General features: G+C 39.6%; 1 protein-coding gene across 3 annotated transcripts; it reads right to left on the minus strand.

Annotated features, from left to right (window-relative positions):
- Nucleotides 1-78: 78 nt before the first annotated feature.
- On the minus strand, nt 79-22,644 carry LOC128508734 (lysine-specific histone demethylase 2). 3 transcript variants are annotated; one of them, XM_053480214.1, is made up of 23 exons: nt 22,588-22,644; nt 21,859-21,877; nt 21,063-21,113; nt 20,561-20,724; nt 18,884-19,005; nt 18,690-18,779; nt 18,481-18,592; nt 17,250-17,363; nt 17,032-17,070; nt 16,042-16,219; nt 15,667-15,851; nt 13,507-13,677; nt 13,335-13,409; nt 12,002-12,136; nt 11,607-11,778; nt 11,065-11,192; nt 8,280-8,411; nt 6,181-6,255; nt 5,970-6,086; nt 5,756-5,881; nt 5,422-5,544; nt 4,516-4,668; nt 79-1,630 (listed from the first exon to the last, which is right to left on the minus strand). In XM_053480214.1, exons 3-23 carry the CDS (start codon nt 21,076-21,078, stop codon nt 1,547-1,549), a joined length of 2,511 nt encoding a protein of 836 aa, XP_053336189.1. In that variant the 5' UTR covers nt 21,079-21,113; nt 21,859-21,877; nt 22,588-22,644; the 3' UTR covers nt 79-1,546. The 3 variants fall into 3 exon arrangements, with proteins under 3 accessions (XP_053336189.1, XP_053336181.1, XP_053336173.1); XM_053480206.1 differs by lacking the exons at nt 21,859-21,877; nt 22,588-22,644 and adding an exon at nt 21,218-21,241; XM_053480198.1 differs by lacking the exons at nt 21,859-21,877; nt 22,588-22,644 and having other exon boundaries at nt 21,063-21,208.
- Nucleotides 22,645-22,768: the final 124 nt, after the last annotated feature.

Consider the following 22,768-nt stretch of genomic DNA (forward strand, 5'->3'; position numbering starts at 1 on the left):
TTGCGCAGAACCGATCTTTTTTTTTTATTATTATTCTTTTTTTTTAATGAAAACAAACAGATCGAAGCTTTTTTTTCCTCAGATAATTTATGTAAAAAAAAAAACAACAAGAAAAAAGTCAAATACCTGTATAAATTTACAGTATGTATATATTACAATTTTGTTCATACAGACATGAGACGTCAGTTATAATAAAAGAAAAAATGTACAGTAAATTATCCAGATCACTCACACACAAAGATCCTGAACAGTGCTTTCACAAATGTGTAACTTTTATAAGAAATCACTTATTATTATTATTAAACACACACACTTACACAAATACTTAAATGCTTCATTAGGTTATGTTACATTATATAAGTGTGGAGGTCAAGTTACAATTTTTTTTCTTCAGAAGAAATATTCACGTTTTTGTTCAATGCAACAACAACAAAAAAAGGAAATCTAGATTGTATTCTCTGTGGAGACCTTTTCCTGACAAAACAAACTATATAAGCATTTTGACCGCTGTCCTGGTATTTGGTAGGCCCCCCTTTTGAAACCAAAACTGTGTGTTCTGACACATTTCTATCACATCCAGCATGAACATTTTCCTCAAGTTGATCTACTGTAGATCTTCCTTTGGATCACACTACACGAGTTACCCTTCAGTCTCCATGTGCATCAGTGAGCCTCGGCCACCCATAACCCTGTCACCAGATTACCGTTTTTTTCCGTCCTCGGATCACTTTTGGTATGTCCTGACCACAGCAGATCGAGAAAATCCCACAAGACCTGCTGTTTTGGAGTCGCTCTGACTCGGTCGTCTAGCCAATACAATTTAGCCCTTCTCACAGTAGCTATATTTGCAATATCTTGTCACAATGATGACTGGAAGTGGGGTATATTAAGCAGCGAGTGAAGTGTTGGAAGCGGAAAAAATAGGCAAGCATAAGGATTTGATTAACTTTGACAAGGGCCAGATTGTAATAGTTAGACAACTGGAACAGAGCAACTCCAAAACTGTAGGTCTTGTGGAATGTTCCCAGGCTGCAGTTTGGTCAGGACGTACCAAAAGTGATCTAAGAAGGGAAAACCGACAGGCTCACTGACGCACATCGGGAGTAAAGACTGGCTTGTGTAGTCTAATCCAATAGTAGCGCTAGTGTACAGTAGATTAAACTAAAGAAAAGGTTAATGCTTGTTCCGACAGAAAGCCGTCAGAACACACAGTACATCACTGTTTTGGTGGCAAAAGGGGGATCTACTCAATATTACGCGGATGGTCATATGTTGGAAAAGAGCTGACAAAAATCCTCAACAAATAACAAAAAGTTCCTCAACATCGAACAGGTCAATATTTTCGAACAAGCATCTTATCATTTCCGTGACTCTAAAGACGAAGACACCGTGGAGTAATGTACATGAGGTACACTACATTGCGTGCAATGCTGCTACAGTAATAAATATCGCCACACCCGTAAAAGTTCCTGATTGGAGTTTGAAACGTCTGCTGTAGAGGAATTGTGGAAGCTCGTTTTTTGAAGGTCCCAGGCTTTCGGTCGCGTCACAGTGCTGCGATCTTGCTCGCCTCGCGTACACCGCTCAGGTATGCGCCGGTTACTGTCTGAGGAAAGTGTCGGTTTGTAGCCTGGAGCATGACGAACCCGAATGAAGAGAACAGATAAAAAGTTAATACATTAGAGACATAGTTGAAATAAAACACTTGGGGTTGTGAAGTTGTGGGAAAAATGATCAGTGATTAATTCCCAGTGCCGATAACATGATGTGCTGTATTCCTCTTAAACCAGGAATAAAGCAATATAGTAAGCCAACAGTTGTTTTTTGTTCTAAATTACAACGTTTCATACTTTTTTTTATCCTTTTATTATTAGTTACATTTAAGAGTACGTCAATTAAATGTTCTGTTCGTGGTATCAGTTATGTTCTAAGATATTTACATAAACCCTTGTTTTCAAGTGCTGAAACTGGAGACTCCTTCCAAAAAAATGTTACATAATCATCTGATTAAAGATAAAAAACCTCATCAGATCAATAATTTTGCATAGTAGAAATTTCTGGCTAGTGATTTGACTTGCAGCTCAAACTAATTCCTGAGCTATAGTAATAGAAAATATATAATACTAATAATAATAATAATTATATTAATAAATTTTTTTTAACGGCTTCTTTCATGGCACTTAAGGACATCTTACAGTCAAAGTACAAGTACAATGGTTTAAAAACAAAACAGACAGAAAACTGCATTACATAAAAGCCTGTCTAAACAAACAGGTTTTTAGACGAGATTTAAAAACTGGGAGACTTGGGACTGTTGCAGACCTCGACAGGAAGTCGGTTCCATAAAAAAGGTGCCGCATAACCAAAAGCTCGAGACCCCATAGAAACTGTCCGTGTGCGTGGACGAACGATTGTAATTGCAAAAGCAGACCTTAAATCACGCGACGGGATATGTATATCGAGAAGGTCCAAAAGTTGTTGCCAAGGTGCCAAGTTGTTTAGTGCTTTTTAGGTTAAAAGTAGTATTTTAAAATCTACATGGTATTTAACAGGGAGCCAGTGCAGATTTTGCAAAACGGGAGTGATGTGTTGAAACCTAGTAGTTTTGGATATAATCCGAGCAGCAGCATTTTGTACTAATTGTAATTCATGAAGTATTTTTGTAGGAAGCCCATAAAATAAAGCATTGCAATAATAAGTTCTAGGTGTAACAAGAGCATACACAAGAATAGCCGTACTCTTCGTTGAAAAGGCGGGACGTAAACGGTTGATATTCCTAATATGGAAGAAAGCAGAATGAGTAACAATATTAATATGGGCTTCGAATGACAGTGTTTGATTAAAGATGACTTCCAAACTTTTAACCTGGTTGGATAGAAGAAACAGAAGAAATGTTTGCCTTTCTTAATGTTGATTTTGTGCCCACAAGAAGAATTTCAGTTTTACTATTGTTCAATTGAGAAAACTGCTTGAAAACCAAACCCTTTAACTCTTCAAGGCACTCAACAAGAGCAGAAGGGAGAGACATCATGAAAGGTTTAGAGGATAGATAGAGTTGGGTATCATCTGAATAACAGTGAAATGAATGCCATACTGTATTTCCTAAATATGCTCCCTATTGGAAGAAGATAGATAAGAAACAGGAAATGTCCTAGCACGGAGCCCTGAGGGACACCAGTGACAATTGGAGTAGTGGTTGATTGAAACTGTTTAATTAGTTAGTTGCGTCAGGAAGGGCATCCGGCATAAAGTCTGTGCAAGTCTGTTGTCTGGAAAAAATGGGCCGTTGTGGCGGCCCCTCAACAAGAGCCTCCGAAAGACTGACAACAACATTAGAGTTTTCTAAGTTACCTTATTTGTCTTTAAAATATGCTTATATTTAGACCTGCCAGAGTCACTAACAATTTTCTCTTCCTCTCTCTCTGTCTTAAGCTACACATTGCAATTGCCCACTGTATCCCGACCTCTTCTGCCCTCTGGACCTGTCTGACTTATTCTGGCGCCCTGCTTCTGGTTGGAGTTCTTGTGGCATGGAAGCCTCTCACTCCCTGCTGCATTCAGTTCGGGATGTGTTGTGACTGAGGATGAAGATGGTCCTACACTCGGCTGTTGCTAAAAGCTGTTCAAACTTTCGACCTTATACTTACTCACTCATTGTCTATACTGGTTTATCAGTATAGATAAACAGTATAGACCCTGTTTATTGAGTCGCAGGGGGCCTGGAGCCTATTCCTGGAGACTTGGGGCACAAAGCGTATTACACCATGGACGAGGTGCCAATCCATCACAGGGCAACTTTTAACCTTATAGCACAAGCATGTGTGTTCCCTGTTAACTCTGGTTTCTTCCTATTGCCATCTCAGGCAGTTTTCCCTGCCACCATCCTTTCTGGCTTGCTCATTATTTGCAAACTAATTTAGGCAGCATATGAAACATCATCACCAACATCATCATTATGAAACATCATCATGGGCAACTATTTTGCAAATAGTTATTCTGAGCGAGTTGGCATTGTACAGCCCGTTCAGTTCATCATCACCCGCAGTAAAATGCTCCATCATACTGATGTCAGTGTTCCTACTATATGGATCTTATTTTAACTTCGGTCATGGAGATGACTTTACTCTGCTCTTGTTGTCATGGAGACTAAAAATAGTCTGACTGATGGTGAGGTTTCAGGGAGAAATTAGGCATTTCTATTAGTTTAAGAGGGGAAAAAAGAAAAACACAATTATGTTAAATAACACATTAAATAAGAATGTTTTTTTTTTTGAAGCAGGTCCCTACGTAAAAAGTTTTCAGTTAATGCTGTTGCTACTCTGGAAATCTGTTTCATAAATCTTATATCTGGCACATCTTTACTCTACCAATGTATCTAAGCTACTGGAACTGAAACAAGATCCAGCTCCTCAAGTTCCACCGCACGCTACATCAGTTTGCTTTCCATAACCTGTTGTCATGACAACAAAATAATTTGACAATTTAGTTTTTGAATATATTTTTTTTCCAACTCACCTCGCCGGCGAAGAAGATCTTCCCCTGCACGTCTTCGGCGATGATGTCGTAGGCCTCCCCGCTGCCACCTGTCTTCACGAAGCTGTAGGACATCTGAGACCATTTGTCTTTGCACCAACGGGTCACAAAATACTTCACGGGATCTGGAACATCCTGCAAAGTTTTGAAATAATAAACTTGTAGCACGGCCACATAAAGGGCATTTTTATGTGGGTATAAGTAAGCTGGCTCAATGTTAAAATGGCTGCGGTAAAATCGTGCCCGGAAGGATTTTGTTTGCCTATGGACTGAGGTGTAGTGGTTTAAAGCTCAGCCAGGAATAAGCGAGAGGGGGGGAGAAAGTAAGGAGATGCAGCATGCTGTCTTTCTGATCACTATACTACGGAGTAACAAGGAGTATTGTGGAGACTGGACCGTTGAGGACTTTTCCCATTTCTGGATTATTGCCAACCGAACTGCTTCACAGGATTACTCATACTCCGATATCAAACTCCTAGTTTATTTCCATCCTTCCAGTGAGCCCGATTCATCTCTCCTTACATACACACTGTTGCAATAACCAGAACTTTGAACATTCATTCACTCATACTCATTAGTTGTATATGTTTTGTACATATTGTTTGTTGGTTCATCATATCATCTTTGTTTGGATTTGGTGCACCCTTTTGTTTAGTTTTTCATATAATACACTTTTGGGTATTTGCTAGTTGGTCGAGGTGTCTTTCTTGTTCACAGGTTTTAAAGCATCTTCAACACCAAGATAAAGATCTCTCGTTTAGTGTAACTCAGTTAATTTAAAAAATAACAAACTTCTTTCTGAATTTGGATTTTTTTTTTCTCAATAATAATTTGGTGTTGGTTCCTGCCGTAACTAAAAGACCGTAACGCTGCTCCTGACCAGCTCACCTGCTCCTTGTAGAGGTCCCTGAGGACGTTCATGCAAAGCTCCACCACTTCCTTGTCTTCAAGATCTTTCACCATGGCCTGGGCATGTCCTGTGATCACCGACATCAGCACACACTGATCTCCCTTTGGAAAAATCACACATGATGAGAAACTCAAGCTTAATCCTTATCTTGTACTGTAACTACAGTACAAGAAGCCCACACACTAAAATATGCCTTTCCTCCTTTGATATTAAAAGTTTTGTATGTTCCTGAGGTCTTATATTGAACACACGTTCAATAAAGAATACAAAGTTAAACCAGACAACATCATCGGGCTGGGTGAGCGGTCTGACCTTTGGTCTCATGTCGTAAAACACACTGAACAAGCCCCTCTTCTCTGGACACGGAGGAACGTGACCGAAGTAATCCGCTCCCTGTACCTTACTGTCCCAGAATCTGTAGGGGAACTGCAATGCAATCTGCAAAACAAGAAACATCATGACTTACACACACAGTACATCATGCATATGCACCATCATGTTTTGCACCATGGGTATTAGCGTTCACCTTCTCGATGACTCCGGCCCCCAAACTGTTTATGGCTTTGAGCTTCCTGTCTGGAAGAGGAGGGTTAAACTGAATGATGTTCTTCTGTAGAAGCGCTAAAGGAGCCGTCACTAAAACCTGCAACACAGCATACGAGAAGAAGAAACTTTGTGGAGAATGGTCTGTGTAGCGGAGTGACATTTTACCAACATGGTCTGGATCAGGTCCGTACCTTCTGAGCAGTAAACTGGGCTCCGCTGGTGGTGCTGACCTTCACTATGTCACCCGAGTAATCTACAGACTGCACCTACATGAGATCAGGCACTGCGTTATTGCTTATTTATCCATCTGATTCATCTGTGTATCCATTCACCTGTTCCTCCATTCATTCATCATCTACCTGTAATTCCCGAAGCTTTTCATCCATCTTTAAATAAATAAATCAGTTTATCTATCAAACCATACATCCATCTACAAAATCCATCCATCAGTTCCTACATTTATTCATCACTCCACATAGAAATGCATCTATCAATTCATTCATCTGTAATTCTCGCCATCCTTCAATATATTAATCCACCCATCTGATCTATAAATTCATCCACCAGTTCCTCCATTCATCCACCCATCTATAAATCCACCCTACAGTTCCTCCATCTATTCATTCAACAGGTCCTAATCCATCTAGAAATGCATCAATCCATTAATAAAAGCATCAGTTAATTCCTTTATCCATAAATCCATTCATTCAGGCCTCTATTCATTTATCAGTTCCTCCAACTGTCCATCCATTCATCTACAAATCCATCCATCAGTTCCTACATTTGTTCATTAATACATCTATAAATTAATTGATATATACAATCTTTTATCCTAATAATTCTTTGATCTACTCCTTTTTCACATCCAGTCATTTGGTCTAATGCTTTCTTGGCTCCACATATTTAGTACAACACTTTCTCATATCCCATACCTTATGCCTTGTTCAGACTGCAAGCAAATCCAATTTGTTTAAAAAATCTGATCTTCAGAACTGATTGACCAACTCTTAATTTAAAGCGTTTTTTTTTTTTTTTTTTTTTTAATGGTCAGGCTACATAAAAGCAAGTTGATTTCAAACTGAGTCCATCCTGGATATGGCAAAAATCGAATCTGGACCGGCAGTCGGAAAAGGCCTTAGTTGTCTAAAACCCTTTCTCACATCCAATCCTTTAGTCTAATCCATTCTTACCATCAATCATTTGGGCTAATTTAGGCTTTAATTCAACTTTTCAGTCTAATCTTTTTTAACATCTAACCCTTTCATATTTCTTCACCCCACTAATTTTTCAACTATCCATTTAGCCATCTGATTTTACCATCCATCTATTCAAGTTTTCTCTCAACCCTCTATCCACCCAACTCACCCATTTATCTATATCCACCCACCCATCAATCCACCCATCCATCCATCCTTCCACGCATCCATCCATCACTCCACCCATCCATCCATCCATCCTTCCACCCATCCATCCACCCACCCATCTATATCCACCCACCCAACCAAACTTCCAATCCATCTATCTATCCACCCACCCAACCAAACTTCCAATCCATCTATCTATCCACCCACCCAACCAAATTTCCAATCCATCTATCTATCTATCTATCTATCTATCTATCTATCTATCCACCCACCCATCTATATCCACCCATCCATCCATATTCACCCATCCATCAATCAACCCACCCACCCATCTATATCCACCCACCCTTTCAAACTTCCAATCCATCTATTTATCCACCTATCCATCTATATCCACCTATACATCCATCCAAATAAATCTATTCATCAATCTACCCACCCACCCATCCATCCATCCACCCATCTATCCACCCACCCATCTATATCCACCCACCCATCCAAACTTCCAATCCATCTATTTATCCACCCATCCATCTATATCCACCCACCCATCTATATCCACCTATACATCCATCAAAATCAATCCATCCATTCTTCCATCCATCCATCCATCCTTCCACCCACTCAACCACCCATCCATCAATCTACCCACCCACTCATCTTTATCTACCCGTCCATGAATCTACCCACCCACCCATCTATATCCACCTACCCATCCATCCATCTATCCACCCAACCACCCATCCTTCCTTACACCCACACATCCACCCATCCATCCATCCAATTATTATTCCATTGGCTCTGCTGAGCAGCATATGGACAAGAGACATCAGCTGTAATAAACCTGACAGCACCTGAGTGGATTCCTGCATTCATTACTTAAACACACTACTTGTAGATCAAGAGGTGTGTCGTGTATTTCTCACTGCAGTGTTGAGGTGAATGTCGAGGCCATGGGCTAGTTTGTGCAGCAGAGTTGAGTAGCCTGCAGTCAGCAGTGTGTGGTCCCCTGAGAACTGAGCGAAGAACTCGTTGTGGTCCCATGATCGAGCAGAAACCTACACACACACCCACACACACAAACGGAAAATTAAATAAAATAATTGTGTGGTGTTTAGAGGGCCGTGTGTAATTTTGGCAAAATCAACAGCTCATGAAAAAAACTTACAAGCAAGCAAGTAAGTGTTAGTTAACTACTGTTAGTGTTAGTTAACTATTGTTAGTTGTTTTTTAACAGGTACCGTATAGTTTAATCTGAGTACAGAGATATAAAGTTAACGTTATAAACACTCTGTTACGTTTGTGTGTGATACTGAGAGATCTTTGACTGAGGATGCAGACGGTGTGTCTTAATTAAAAGACTACGACATTATTCCACACAGGAGTCGAAATCAAATAAAGCGATTCTAACAAAAGTAATTGAACCCTTCTGTAGAGTTATCTACCCTGTAATCACTGTTAGAGTAGGTAGTGTTTCCATGGTAACAACACACAAGGACGAGTGTTCCATGTGTTAGGAAAAGCATATTTGTTGATATGGTGAAGTTAAATGGGTTAACACACACACACGCTCACGCAAATACACACACTTATGAACGCAGGCTGGAGAACACTCACGCATGTTTAGATACAGTGGGACAAAAAAGTATTTAGTCAGCCACCAATAGTGCAAGTTCTCACTTAAAAAGATAAGAGAGGCCTGTAATTTTCATCATAGGTATACCTCAACTATGAGAGACAAAATAAGAAAAAATATCCAGAAAATTTCATTGTAGGATTTTTAAAGAATTAATAGGTAAATCCCTCTGTAAAATAAGTATTTGGTGACCTACAAACAAGCAAGATTTCTGACTTTCACAGACCTGTAACTTCTTCTTTAAGAGCCTCCTCCATCCTCCACTCATTACCGGTATTGGGCCAGGGGTAGCTCAGTGGTTAAGGCACTGGACTACGGTTCGGAAGATCCCAGCTTTAAACCCCACAACCACCAAGTTGCCACTGTTGGGCCCTTAACCCTCAACTGCTCAGATGTGTAGTAAGATAAAAAAAAATGTAAGTCGCTCTGGATAAGAGCGTCCGCCAAATGCCTAAATGTAAATGTATTAATGGCATCTGTTATCGGTATAAAAGACACATGTCCACAACCTCAAACAGTCACACTCCAAACTCCACTATGGCCAAGACCAAAGAACTGTTAAAGGACACTAGAAACAAAATTGTAGACCTGCACTAGGCTGGGAAGACTGAATCTGCAATAAGTAAGCAGCTTGGTGTGAAGAAATCAACTGTGGGAGCATTTATTAGAAAATGGAAGACATACAAGACCACTGATAATCTCCATCGATCTGGGGCTCCACACAAGATCTCACCTCGTGGGGTCAAAAATACACCTGAGTAATGTGGGGGACCTAGTGAATGACCTGCAGAGAGCTGGGACCAAAGTAACAAAGGCTACCATCAGTAACACACTGCGCTGCCAGGGACTCAAATCCTGCAGTGCCAGACGTGTCCTCCTGCTTAAGCCAGTACATGTCCAGGCCCGTCTGAAGTTTGCTAGAGAGAATTTGAATGATCCAGAAGAGGATTGGGAGAATGTCATATAGTCAGATAAAACCAAAATAGAACTTCGTGTTTGGAGGAGAAAGAATGCTGAGTTGCATCCAAAGAACACCATACCTACTGTGAAGCATGGGGGTGGAAACACCATGCTCTGGGGCTGTTTTTCTGCAAAGGGACCAGGACGACTGATCTGTGTAAAGGAAAGAATGAATGGGGCCATGTATCGTGAGATTTTGAGTGAAAACCAGCAAGGGCATTGAAGATGAAACATGGCTGGGTCTTTCAGTATGACAATGATCCCAAACACACCGTCCGGGAAACTAAGGAGGGGCTTCGTAAGAAAAATTTCAAGGTCCTAAAGTGGCCTAGCTAGTCTCCAGATCTCAACCCCATAGAAAATCTTTGGAGGGAGTTGAAAGTCTGTGTTGCCCAGCAACAGCCCCAAAACATCACTGCTCTAGAGGAGATCTGCATGAAGGAATGGGCCAAAATACCAGAAACAGTGTGTGAAAACCTTGTGAAGACTTACAGAAAACGTGTGACCTCTGTTATTGCCAACAAACGGTATATAACAAAGTATTGAGATGAAATTTTGTTATTGACCAAATACTTATTTTCAAAATCCTACAATATAATTTTCTGGATTTATTTTTTCTTATTTTGTCTCTCATAGTTGAGGTATAACTATGATAAATATTACAGGCCTCTTTCATCTTTTTAAGTGGGAGAACTTGCACAATTGGTGGCTGACTAAATACTTTTTTCACTCTCGTATACACTTACATACAAAAGCTGATTTGTGCGCGCACACACTCATGCACACTATCAGACAATCTCACTTATTCACACACATTTTCTTACACACACACACACACACACACGCAGGCATGCACACACCTGGTCCAGTTCACTCGCACACACACACATGCTTGAACTCACACATACTCACGCGCACACACAGCCCAGCAGGCTTGTACAAGCATTTTGTTTGCACACACACACACACACACACACACACACACACACACAATCTCATACATCCCCACACATGCGCTCTCGCGCACAATCACGCAAACACGTACTCTCACGCACACACACACTCACTCCGGTAGACACGCGCGCGCACACACACACACACGCACACACACACACCTGTTCCAGTGGGCTTGCACAAGCATACTCCAGGTTGCTGAGATGGAACTGCAGCACTTTCTCCTCTAGCTCATTGAAGCGGATGTCCGACTCCTGCAGGAAGGTTTTATACACCTCCTGGATCTTCTCTAAAAAATAATAACCATAGAAAAGAATAAATAAATAAACAAACAAAAACACACGCAAACAGACTTGTTCTGGACCGTAATGGAAATCACGAGACCCACAACAATCACAGGACCAACGGACTCCTGACTAAACTGGAAACCTTACGATCATCACCCCTTCATGTCAAACAGTGTAACACTAAAATGTTTTTTTTTCAAACCCGTTCCTGCTCCTCCTGAGTGATGGATGTCTCTATCAGTCAGAGCACATGATTAACCTCTGCAGAGTGTGTGCCATGTGTGCATTTAGCCTACAGACTCCTTTCCCCTAGAAAAAGTGCTTTAATGTAAACATTAAAGCATTTTTGTAAGTCGCTCTGGATAAGAGCGTCTGCCAAATGCCTAAATGTAAATGTAAATGTAAACTAGTAGTACCCCCGAGCGGGACGTCCTGGTTCTGCGACTTGTCCTTCCTCCACTCGGAGACCACGTCCAGTATGGCGTTGAAGTGAAAGTCCATGCGCTTGTCCACGGACACATCGGTGAGCTGACCGCCCTCCTGGATCAGATCGCAGCGCACGCCTAGCTTGTGCATCTTTACTCCTAGCTACAAAAAAAAAAAAGCCTGTAATTTTTCGTAAACATGATTGGCTGTGATGCAAGACGCTACTTATTTCTCAAAGAATTACTAAATATTGTGTTGTATTATGAAGTTATGTCAATTAACTGTGTGATCTTAGAAAATGTAATCTCAGAATATGTGGCTAATGATTTTCTACAGATATGTGTGTGTGTGTGTGTGTGTGTGCGTGTCTATGGGTCGCTCTCACCTGTTCACACATTAGAGCGATGGGATTGTTCACACATCCGTTAACAATCTGCGCGCCTCGGCCCACAGTGACGCCCAGCGACGTGTCATCCCAAACCCGCCCTCCGATTCTCTCCCTGGCCTCCAGCACCACCACCTGACAACCAATCATGTTCAAGAAGTTGTTTATCCTTGTCTGAAGTAGTGATGGAAGTTTTGATCATTTTAGTGACTCGGTTCTTTGAATCTCGTTCATCAAAATAAATGAACGTTTTTTTCGAGTCATTTGGTTCATTCTCTTTCGATCAGAAATAAAATAAAATGTTACATTTTCAATAAACAGACCCCCAACACGTCTACATACACAAATTTTGACTATACAGTGGAACCTCAGATTGCGAGTAACACGGTTTGCAAGTGTTTCGCAGGACGAGCAAAGATTTTTAATAAATTTTGACTTGGAAAATGAAGTCTTGGTTTATGAGTACTGAGTATCATGTATCACACATGCGCTTCTTGTTTTGATGCCGAGCGTCGCGTGATCACAACTGAGCCAACGTTTGTTTTCTCTCTCTTGCGCTGCGGAATTGTGGGTAATCGTCACTGCTTAGCGCTCATCTCTCACTGGTATAACTACCATCTGTGCACATGTGTACTGTTTACTATAACACTGTGACCATGTGTGTGTGCGTAAAATATTTTATTTTGTGTTTGAAAGCGCGTGTGTAAAGCGCATTTGTACTGTTTTATATAATACAGGTGTGCGCGCATGTAAAGCAAAAGAAAGTCTCATTAGTGGTTAAAAATCGATTTTCTCTCTCTGTTTTAGCCTGTCGTTATGTGTGTGCCCCCCACCCACTCTCGGCTTCACACACACACACACACACACACACACGCTTCCAGAACAAATTATGCTCGTAATCCAAGGTTCCACTGTACTTCCATTAATGGAAATATTACACTGCAGCTAAGGACATATTATAATAAACAGAATGAGCAGCTCACCATCATATCGTCTAGTCTGAATCCGTTGCACTTCATAGCGTCTATGGGGGTCACGTGACGAAAGAGTGGAAACTCGGAGCAAGACTCAAAGGTAACTACTCATCTTAGTTTTCTGTACATAACCTACAGAGGTTTTGCGATGATTTGCGACCCATCACTACCACTGAACATCGAGGAAGAGATGCCAGGCCACTTCAAGCCCAAGACCAAACACACACACCCTCAAACCAGGGGATGAATTAGAAATCACCCATTCAAGGGCATATTTTGGGGGGATTTTATTTTTTAAAATGAATATCCTTCCACTATGTAGTAATATCTCTCTCACTCACACACACACACACACTGACCTGCATGCCGAAGTTGTGCAGCTGTCTGGCAGCAGCGAGACCCGACGCTCCCGCTCCGATCACCAACACTTTCTTCTGTATACGGCAAACAACAGAGCAAAAGATCCGCGAGTTACTATATTAATGTCATTTTTAAAAAAACGAAATAAGAAACGTTAGGGCGAGGACTCACATCGCGATACGGCGCTGGGAGAAGAGGCTGTCTGGACAGGAGAGCTCCGGTGTTGATTAAACCTTTGCGGGTCATGAAGTGCAGAACTCTGTGCAGCTCCTGCACGCAGCGTACCCGCACCAAACCGCGCACAATGACATGAGGGGCGCACTTCTGGGGCGTCAGAGCCTCCTGCAGAGCCGGGAGGCAAAAGCAACAAACAAAAGAAAAAACTACGTCTTGAACGGATCGTTGCTTGTTCTTGTCATTACAGAACACAGCTGAACAATGTTTTAGCTTTAAAGAATTGAGTGTTGGCACACTTTTTAGATTTCAAACTACCTGTACACTTCATGCACTTTAATTAAATTTTATTTTATTTCCAACAACATTTGTTAGAGAAGCCTGATGGTTAACAGGGTCATGTTATTTTTAGCCTTTTTGACTGTTTACCTGCTTAAGGACTTCTGATAGATGACTTCCTTAATGTTTGCGCCACGTTTGATCCATTGCAGATTTAATGCTGTGTCATGGTATTTTTTTTTTAACTGATGTAGTGCTTCATGTATATGTGTGTGTGTGTGTATATATATAAAATATATACACACACACACACTATGGAGGGGTTTTTCTTAACGTACGGCTTTGACGTAAATGCTCGATCCAAATAAAGCAGCTCGGTGCTATTATCACGCTTGTTAGTGAGAATTTTCCTCACGGTTACAGCGTCAACTTCACACACTCTCTCTCTCCTCAGCGTGGTACCTGTTCCAGCCTGCACCCAGCGGGGAGCTCCATGTCGGAAAACTCACACATCTGCATTTTTCCGCTCGGCTTAACAGCTGCTGATTTTAGGGTTAGACTCGGGGGGGATGCAGCCGTGTAAAATCGTCCTCCCGGAGAGGAATATGATATATAAAGTACTGTGCCAAATCCTCACACACACACCCTTCGCATTAATTCATATTTTGCCAGACTTTCGCCCACAATTATTTTTTTAATTATTATATTTACGATTAACACAATTGAAACACTCATCCCCTGTTCCACCCAACAACACCCTAACTCGCGGCAACAAAAAAAAACTCCAGACAGACCTCTGTCAGATCAGTTCAGTTTTTAACCAGACGTCATGAAGTGTACAGCGGGTGTCCGGATCTCGTCCTCAATTTTCCCATTTGCAAGATAAGTTTTTCCAAAGCCAGGTTATAGGACATTTCCCTGATCCGTTGACCTGAAGTCTTATCATCTTTCCATTCAACAATTTACAAAATTCTAAATTTAGCATCTACAGAAACGTCACTTTCTATGAAACTAGAACTTTCGTACGAGGTTTCTTTCCAAAATATTACATTTTTCCTACATACAGTGAAACACTACAATAGTGTAGCTATTTCACTATTATATTCAACACAGTAATCAGGAATAGTGGGGTTAAACTTATGCAGTTTTAGCGGCATTATATACAAAACCATTTATATTGTAACAACCTAAATATAGTGTTAATTGTTTGGGCTACAGTAGAGGTACAGTAAGTTTTGTATTTTTAATGTAGTCTTGTTCCCAAAGGACTTTTTTGTCTCTCGTTATTTGCAGTCCTGTACCTGAGCAGAAATGTTTTTTGTTTATTTATCCACACATTGACCTATGAATCATTAAAACATAAATTAACAAAAAACATTTTAACAACAAGTTAAGGTATGAACCAGAGAGAAACAGGTGCAGATTAGTATACTGGTGATGCTAAAGACGAGAGGGGAAACGAGGTTGCTGCTGAGGTTGTCACAAACAAGCAATTTTTAAATGTTATTTTTAGGTACTTTGCAGCCTGTCACAGTTAAACATTTGTACTTATTTCTTTTATTTAATCTCCTTCTTTTAATTGAGTGTAATATGAATAAAATAAGGGGGGGGGGGGGGGGTCAAGACTTTTGCACAGCACCATACTGTACTGTTACATGTAAAATTTGTCGTAAATGCTCTGTGTAGTCAGTCATTTTATATATTTTTTTTTACAGAGTTAAGCGGATATTAAAATCCTTTTTGTTCTTTTTTAAGGTTTTTTTTTTTACATAAAAAAAAATCATATAAAATCATGCTGATTTTTTTTTGTCATAATCTATTAAACCACTTTCTACATGAATCTGTTCTATGACGGACAGAGCAGACGTGTTCTTGTACCTTGCAGTCTCGATGCCAAGCGGCGAGGATGAGGTTACGTAGAGCGAGATACATGGTGGGATCCCTGGAGAATTCTGGGAATTCGTAGAGCTCGTCCAGCTCCATCATGTCTGGACGCACACACAGGGCTTTACCGCACTCATTGGGCTGGTAGAAGGGCTGGAAGTAGGAGCACAAACCTGGAACTAAGCACACAGACAGACAGACAGACACACACATACACACACACACACCCACGCACCCACGCACCCACGCACCCACGCACCCACGCACCCACGCACACACACAGAGAATTCAACTTTAACATAACATAAGCCCGGTCGTGCTGCCTCGCTGTTAACAGATATCCAAACAGAATGTAGAGCTCTGACTGACTCTGAGGCTGAATGTTGCGGCGCTGCTCTGGCCGCAAGTCGCACTGAGAGCTGGACGGGCTCATTCCCACGCAGTCGGGGTAATACGCAGTGAGGAAAGGGTTTGCCGGGCTGTCTTTCAACAGAGGGGGCAGAATCAACATGGATGACCACCAACTGTCTCCCACTCCGGCCACTCGCTGAGGGAGAAAGAGAATGAGAAAAAATAAATAAATAAACAGAAGGAGAGAGACAAACAAAGAGACAAACAGATTAAGGGTAAAAGTGTGATGGAGAGAGAGAGAGAGAGAGAGAGAGAGAGAAAGAGAGAGAGAGAGAGAGGGTTAAACAAATAAATAGCGAGGGTGAATAGAGAAGTAAAGAGAGTGAAACAGAGAAAGAAGAGTAAGACAAAAAGTAAGTTACAGAAAGAAAAACAGGACGTGAGAAAGAGAGAGAGAGAGGGTGTGAAACAGAGATAGGGTGAAAGAGAGAGGTAAAGAGGGTGGGACAGGAAAAAGAAAAGAGTTAGACAAAGAATGAGTTACAGAGAGAGAGAGAGAGAGAGAGAGAGAGAAAGAAAGGTAGTTGGTTCAAGAAATAGACAGAGTGTGGAAATAAAAACAAATAAAAGGAATGAAAAAAATGTAAAGGGGGTGAGACAGAAAAAGGACAAAGAATGAGTAATAGAAAGAAACAACTGAATATGAGAGGGTGAAAGAGAGGACAGACAGACAGACAGACAGACAGACAGACAGACAGACAGACAGACAGACAGACAGACAGATAGATAGATAGATAGATAGATAGATAGATAGATAGATAGAGGTACAAGGGAGAGGGACGGACAGAGAAAAAGAGATATGTGTTGATACACACTGATTAATGCATTTCACTACATTTCGTACTGTGTATGTTTGTGTATGTGACAAATAAAATTTGAATTTGAATTTGATCCATGGATCCATGTGTCTGAATGAAGGTGCTGTGATCTGTGTGTCCTCTGACTCACCATGTCCTCAGGCTGAGCACACTGATCTGGTCCTTCGTTCTTCACAACGACAAATAACACTCATTAGTTTATCCCATCAGATTTACAATCACAGTCAGTGTATAATCACCAGTGAGATCGCAGTAACACATTGATGAGACGTTCAGAAGGAACAAAACAAACGACTGCGGTAAGTAAAGAGAACATCTGACTTGCTGAGGCCTCAGTCGGTTCCTTACTTTAACGTTGTTGAGCTTCATTCCACAGCGGTACGTCGCAGCCAGAGAAGCTGTCAGCTGGATGTCTTTAGTGAGCTGCCGCCACTTCCCACAGTCGGGTTTGGTACACTGCACCTGGAGAGAGAGAGAGGTAACACAATGTTAGGGAAATACAGAGTGATAGAGCATGTAATGGGGTGGGTAATGGAAACATGTGAGAATAGAAAGAAAGCGAAATCACAATAAATGAGAGTAAAAACAGGGAAATTTAAGAGGAGGGGGATCATACACTTGAGGTATGCAGGTGGTGAATAGACAAGAAGCAAAAAGAAATGCTGAAGAAAAAGAGACTAGAAGCAGAAACAACAATGAGGAAAAAGAACACCAGAAATAATGCAGAAGGGAGACTAGAACCAGAAATACTGAAGAAATGTGATAAGATTCATAAACAACACTTGGAAAAGAGAGACCAGAAGTAGAAACAACGCAGCGGAACGAGAGAACAGAAGCAGAAAAAAAAAAACAGAGAAACAGAGAACGGAAGCACAAACAATGGCGGAAAAAGAAATACCAGAAAAAGAAACAATGCCAAAGAAAAAGAGAAAAAAAACTGAGGGCAGACCAGAAGCAGAAACACCAAAGACGGAACAATGCTAAATCACACTAGGAAGGGAAATGGCAAATATGAAAGAGAGACCAGCAATAAGAAACAATGTTAAAAAAAAAAAAACAGATGCAGAAACAACGCTGATGAAAAAGGAGACAAGAAGCAGGAACGGTGCTGAAGGAAGAGATACCAGAAGCAGAAACTATGGCGAACATAAACAGAACATGGACAACCTTGAGGAAACATAAATAACATTGAGGAAAGAGAGACTAGAAGCGGAACTAGCAAGACAGGAACTATAAAATGAGACAAGCAAAATGGGGAAAGATAACATGAGGGAAGACAAAAGAAAATGAATAGTTTTGGAAAAAGAAAGGCTGTAAGGGAAGTAAGAAATATGAAGATACAAATCACAGTAAATGCGGGGGAAGATAAATAGAGAAAATCCTGACATAAAGGATTAAAGAGTATATATAATATATAGAATATATAGAATAAAGAGAGGAAAGAGAATAGAGAGCATAATTATAAACTGAAAGAGAGACTGTAGTGCGGGAGACCAGGAAAAATAAATAAATAAATAAAAAACTTTGCTGTATTTTCGACCAAAGCTCTCATCAAGCGTAACAAGAAGACGCGTCTCACCCAGTACGGAAGCTGCTGATCCGCCATGAAGGCTTTGAGACTTGGTTCGCTCTTCCCGTTTCCGGTCCACAGCTTCTTCCAATCTGAGAATTTCTCGTAACCGTCCTTATGGCTGAAACACAAACATACACACACACAGCACATTAATACTTCTTCCTCAACATCATCATCATCATCATGTGAGAATAATGAGAGTCCGATCCGATCACCTCCTGTAATAGTGGTCGAAGCACTCGTTGCAGAAGTGTTCTCCGCAGGATAAGTGGTACCATCGAGACGTGTAGCCATTTTTTGCACACCTTTGGAGTACATCGTGTTCAAGCCGTCAGATCATTCATCACTAACACCACTATCATCGTCACAACATCAGAGTAAAGCCAAGCTGTGAGTAAACCAGAGGCACCTTTCTGATGCACTGGCAAAGCACACCGGGTACGTGGCCGGGCAGCCTGCCTTCTCACACTTCCGGAATTTCTTCTCCACCTGTTCCTCTTCTTCCTCCACGTCAGCCATCTTTCTTTTGGGCTAGGATGGTGGAGACAAATAAAAACAAACAATTAGGATGCAAAAAAGATCACAAAGAGCCATTAGACACATGGAGAAATGGATAACAAGATGAATGGATGGCCGGACCAATCAAACAACTAAAAGATGAAAAGAAATTAAAGTGATAGACGTATGGATCTGAAAATAAAGCAAGGGATGTCATGTTCGATGGCAAAACAGTTTTTAAACAGTTAGAAAAGACAGAAGGCATGAACGAATGGATAAATAACTAAACCCAGGATGGATGGATGAAATGATAGACCAATCACTCACCAAAAAGAAAAAGGCAGGAATGGATGAACATTCAGGCAAATAGACAAAAGGAAAAGTTAATATGGATTACTCTACTGATTTAAATCAGGAATGACTGCATAGATTGCAGTCAATAGACAAATAGCTAAAGGTTTGAAATTTATAAATAGTTGTATAGATAGATGTACCAATCATTGGATAGAACAATTAATCAATGACTACAGGCTTAAGATGAATATATTGCTGGATGGTATATAGATGGATGCTAGAATATATATAGATGGATGGACGGACCGATTAATCAATAATTAAAGGCTTAAAATTAATGAATAGATGGATGGATGGATGGGTGGATCAATTAATCAATAACTAAAGGCTCATGATAAATATATATGGATGGAAAGATAGATGGATAAATGAACCAATTAAACAATAACTAAAGACTTAAAAACTATAAATGGATGGACGAACCAATTATTAAGACCTAAAGGCTCAAAATTAATAAATGGATGGATAGAGGGATGAATCAATTAATCAATAACTAAAGACTAAAGTTAGATAGATAGATAGATAGATAGATAGATAGATAGATAGATAGATAGATAGATAGATTAATTAATAAGAACTAGTCCCAAAATTAATAAATGGATGTATAGATGGATGGACCAAATAATCAATAACTAAACGCTCAAGATGAATAAGTTGATGGACAGATAGATGATGGTTGTATATATAGACCAATTAAACAATAACTAAAAGCTTAAAATGAATAAATGGATGGACAGATAGATAAATGGATGTATAGAAAGATAGATGGATGAATAAGTGGACAAATTATTTAATAACTGAAGGCTCAAGTTGAATACAATGATGGACAGATAGATGGACAGATATAAAGATGGGTTGACCAATGGATGGATGGACCAATTAATAACAACTAGTCTCAAAATTAATAAATGGATAGATGGACAGATGGATGGATCTGAAAGAAAAAAGAAAGCAAAGATTAAATGACTACGGGTATGGATGGATGGATGGATGGATGGATGGATGGATAGATGGATGGATGAATGAATAATAAACAGATATGAGAGGAAAGAAAACAGACTGAGATAAATGACTGAACAGATAAATAGATGGATGGATGGATGGATGGATGGATGGCTGGATGAATTAATTAATGAATACCCAAAATTCCAAAATGTAATGGACATATAAAGACAGATGGAAGGAAAGAAGGAACAAGAGACGCCTGAACCTAATTTTCCCCTAGTTACTGTACGTTTGCCTGCGCTGTAGAAACATTGCCGCTCCTTTTGCCCCTGCCACCGGGAGCCTGTCTGGATGGACGCATGGAGTGGCTGTCCCCTACAGCCGCTGAGGACGAGGTCTCTGCTGCGGTTCTCTTCTTCCCTCGAGAGCGTATGCACGCCACTCCTCCATAATCTGTCCAGGAAAAACACAAACCCACAATAATAACCACCATCGTTATTATTACCCTAGGTGTGTGTGAGTGTGTGTGGTTGAGTCACACCCCTAGTGAAGCTGAATGAAGGTCTGAGTGTGTAGATAAGATGAATGCAGACTGAGAGACAGCCCTGTGACTTAAACTGATATAAAACACACCACACACTGCTGTACTGAGCAGTACACACTTATTCATCAGTAAGATCATGAATAATGCACACTATTAAGTGTGTTAGTGTGGAACAGCTGTGGAGGCAAAACAAGACAATAGCAGTACTCTCTCTCTCACACACACACACACAGACAGACAGACAGACCTGTGTCCGACAGCATAACACCCAGCCGTGTTGTCTTCTCCCTTTATTGGACTATTTCCACAAAACAAGTCAAGTTAAACAACACCAGAAGGTTATGTGTTTATATTTTACAAAGACAGTTCTCCAGTTTTAAACAGGAAGAAAAGGAGCCCGACCTTAAACCGTGTAACGTTACTACAACTTCCGGTTTAGACAGACAATAATACACGTCAAAATAAAAGTCAGGACCTGAATTCTCATCATTTAAAAAAAAATATTGAATAAGAGCACTGCAAAGACATTTGAAGTAGTTACAATAATCCAACCTACTGTAGAAGTGACAAAGCACAAACTAGTTTCTATATCATGTAATGACAATACAATCAGTTGCTATAAATGAAAGTGGACTCCATATTAACACATCTCCTGTTATACTGAACTTCCAGCCTCCTAACACACAATATGACTGCAGATCAATTCCTGCTATCTGTTATCACCCAAATGAGGATGAATTCCTCTGGTTCCTCTCAAGGTTTCTTATACTGCCATCTCAGAATCTCGGGGAGTTTCTCCCTTTCCACCGTCGCCCTCGGGTTGCTATGATTTCTTATTATTTATACACATTTATTCACACTTGTTTTATTCTTTAAAGCTGCTTAGCAACAATGACTATTTTAAAGGGGTCGATAAATAAATCTGCATTGACTTGAAGTAATCTGATTGGTATTTCCAACTTGCCCTTGGTATATGATTAGATGGTGAGCATGTATGTTGGGTTAGCACACAAGATAAGCGTTAAAGAAAATAATTCACTCACCTTCAATTACAGCCTGATTCTGATCATGATGAAAAACACAGGATAATAATAATAATAATAATAATAATAATAATAATAATAATAATAATAATACCACTAATTTTAATGTAAAATTAATAAATAAATAAAACCCAAACATATTTATGTAAAATAAATAAATGAATAAGTAAATAAATAAACACACACATTTATGTTAAATAAGTAATAAAAATAAATTATTTAATTAATAAATAAAAACACATTTATGTAAAACAAATAAATAATACATAAATAAAAAAATATAAAAATAAATAAATAAATAAATAACACACGGATTTATGTAAAATAAATATAGAAATAAATAAACAAATAAATAAATGAAACCACACATATTTATGTAAAATAAATAAAGGAACAAATAAATTAATAAAACCTCACATTTTTATGTAAAATAAATACATAAATACATTTTAAATAAATAAAAAAATAAAAACTACACACATTTATGTTAATAATTAATTAAATAAATAAAACCACACGTTCATGTACAACAAATAAATAAAAACCATACATATTTATGTAACATAAATAAATAAATAAAAACCACACGCATTTATGTTAAATAAATTAATAAATAAAACCACACGTATTTAGGTAAAATAGATAAATAAATAAATAAATACATAAATAAATACATAAATAAATGAAAACCACAAGGATTTATGTAAAATAAATAAATAAACTACACACATTTGCCTGGTTTTTCATATTGCCTGATAGACGGCTTTGTCTTTATGCTGAGATGTACTGAATAAAAGTTAAATGAAATGCTTAAAGAAACACTAATGTAAAACAAACAAACAAACGCGATATCTTAATATGAATTCCTCTATTGATGCTCATCTCAGTTGACAGTTGAGTCAGATGACAG

Source organism: Clarias gariepinus, chromosome 2 (assembly GCF_024256425.1).
Source record: "Clarias gariepinus isolate MV-2021 ecotype Netherlands chromosome 2, CGAR_prim_01v2, whole genome shotgun sequence".
In the NCBI taxonomy this organism is placed as follows: domain Eukaryota; kingdom Metazoa; phylum Chordata; class Actinopteri; order Siluriformes; family Clariidae; genus Clarias; species Clarias gariepinus.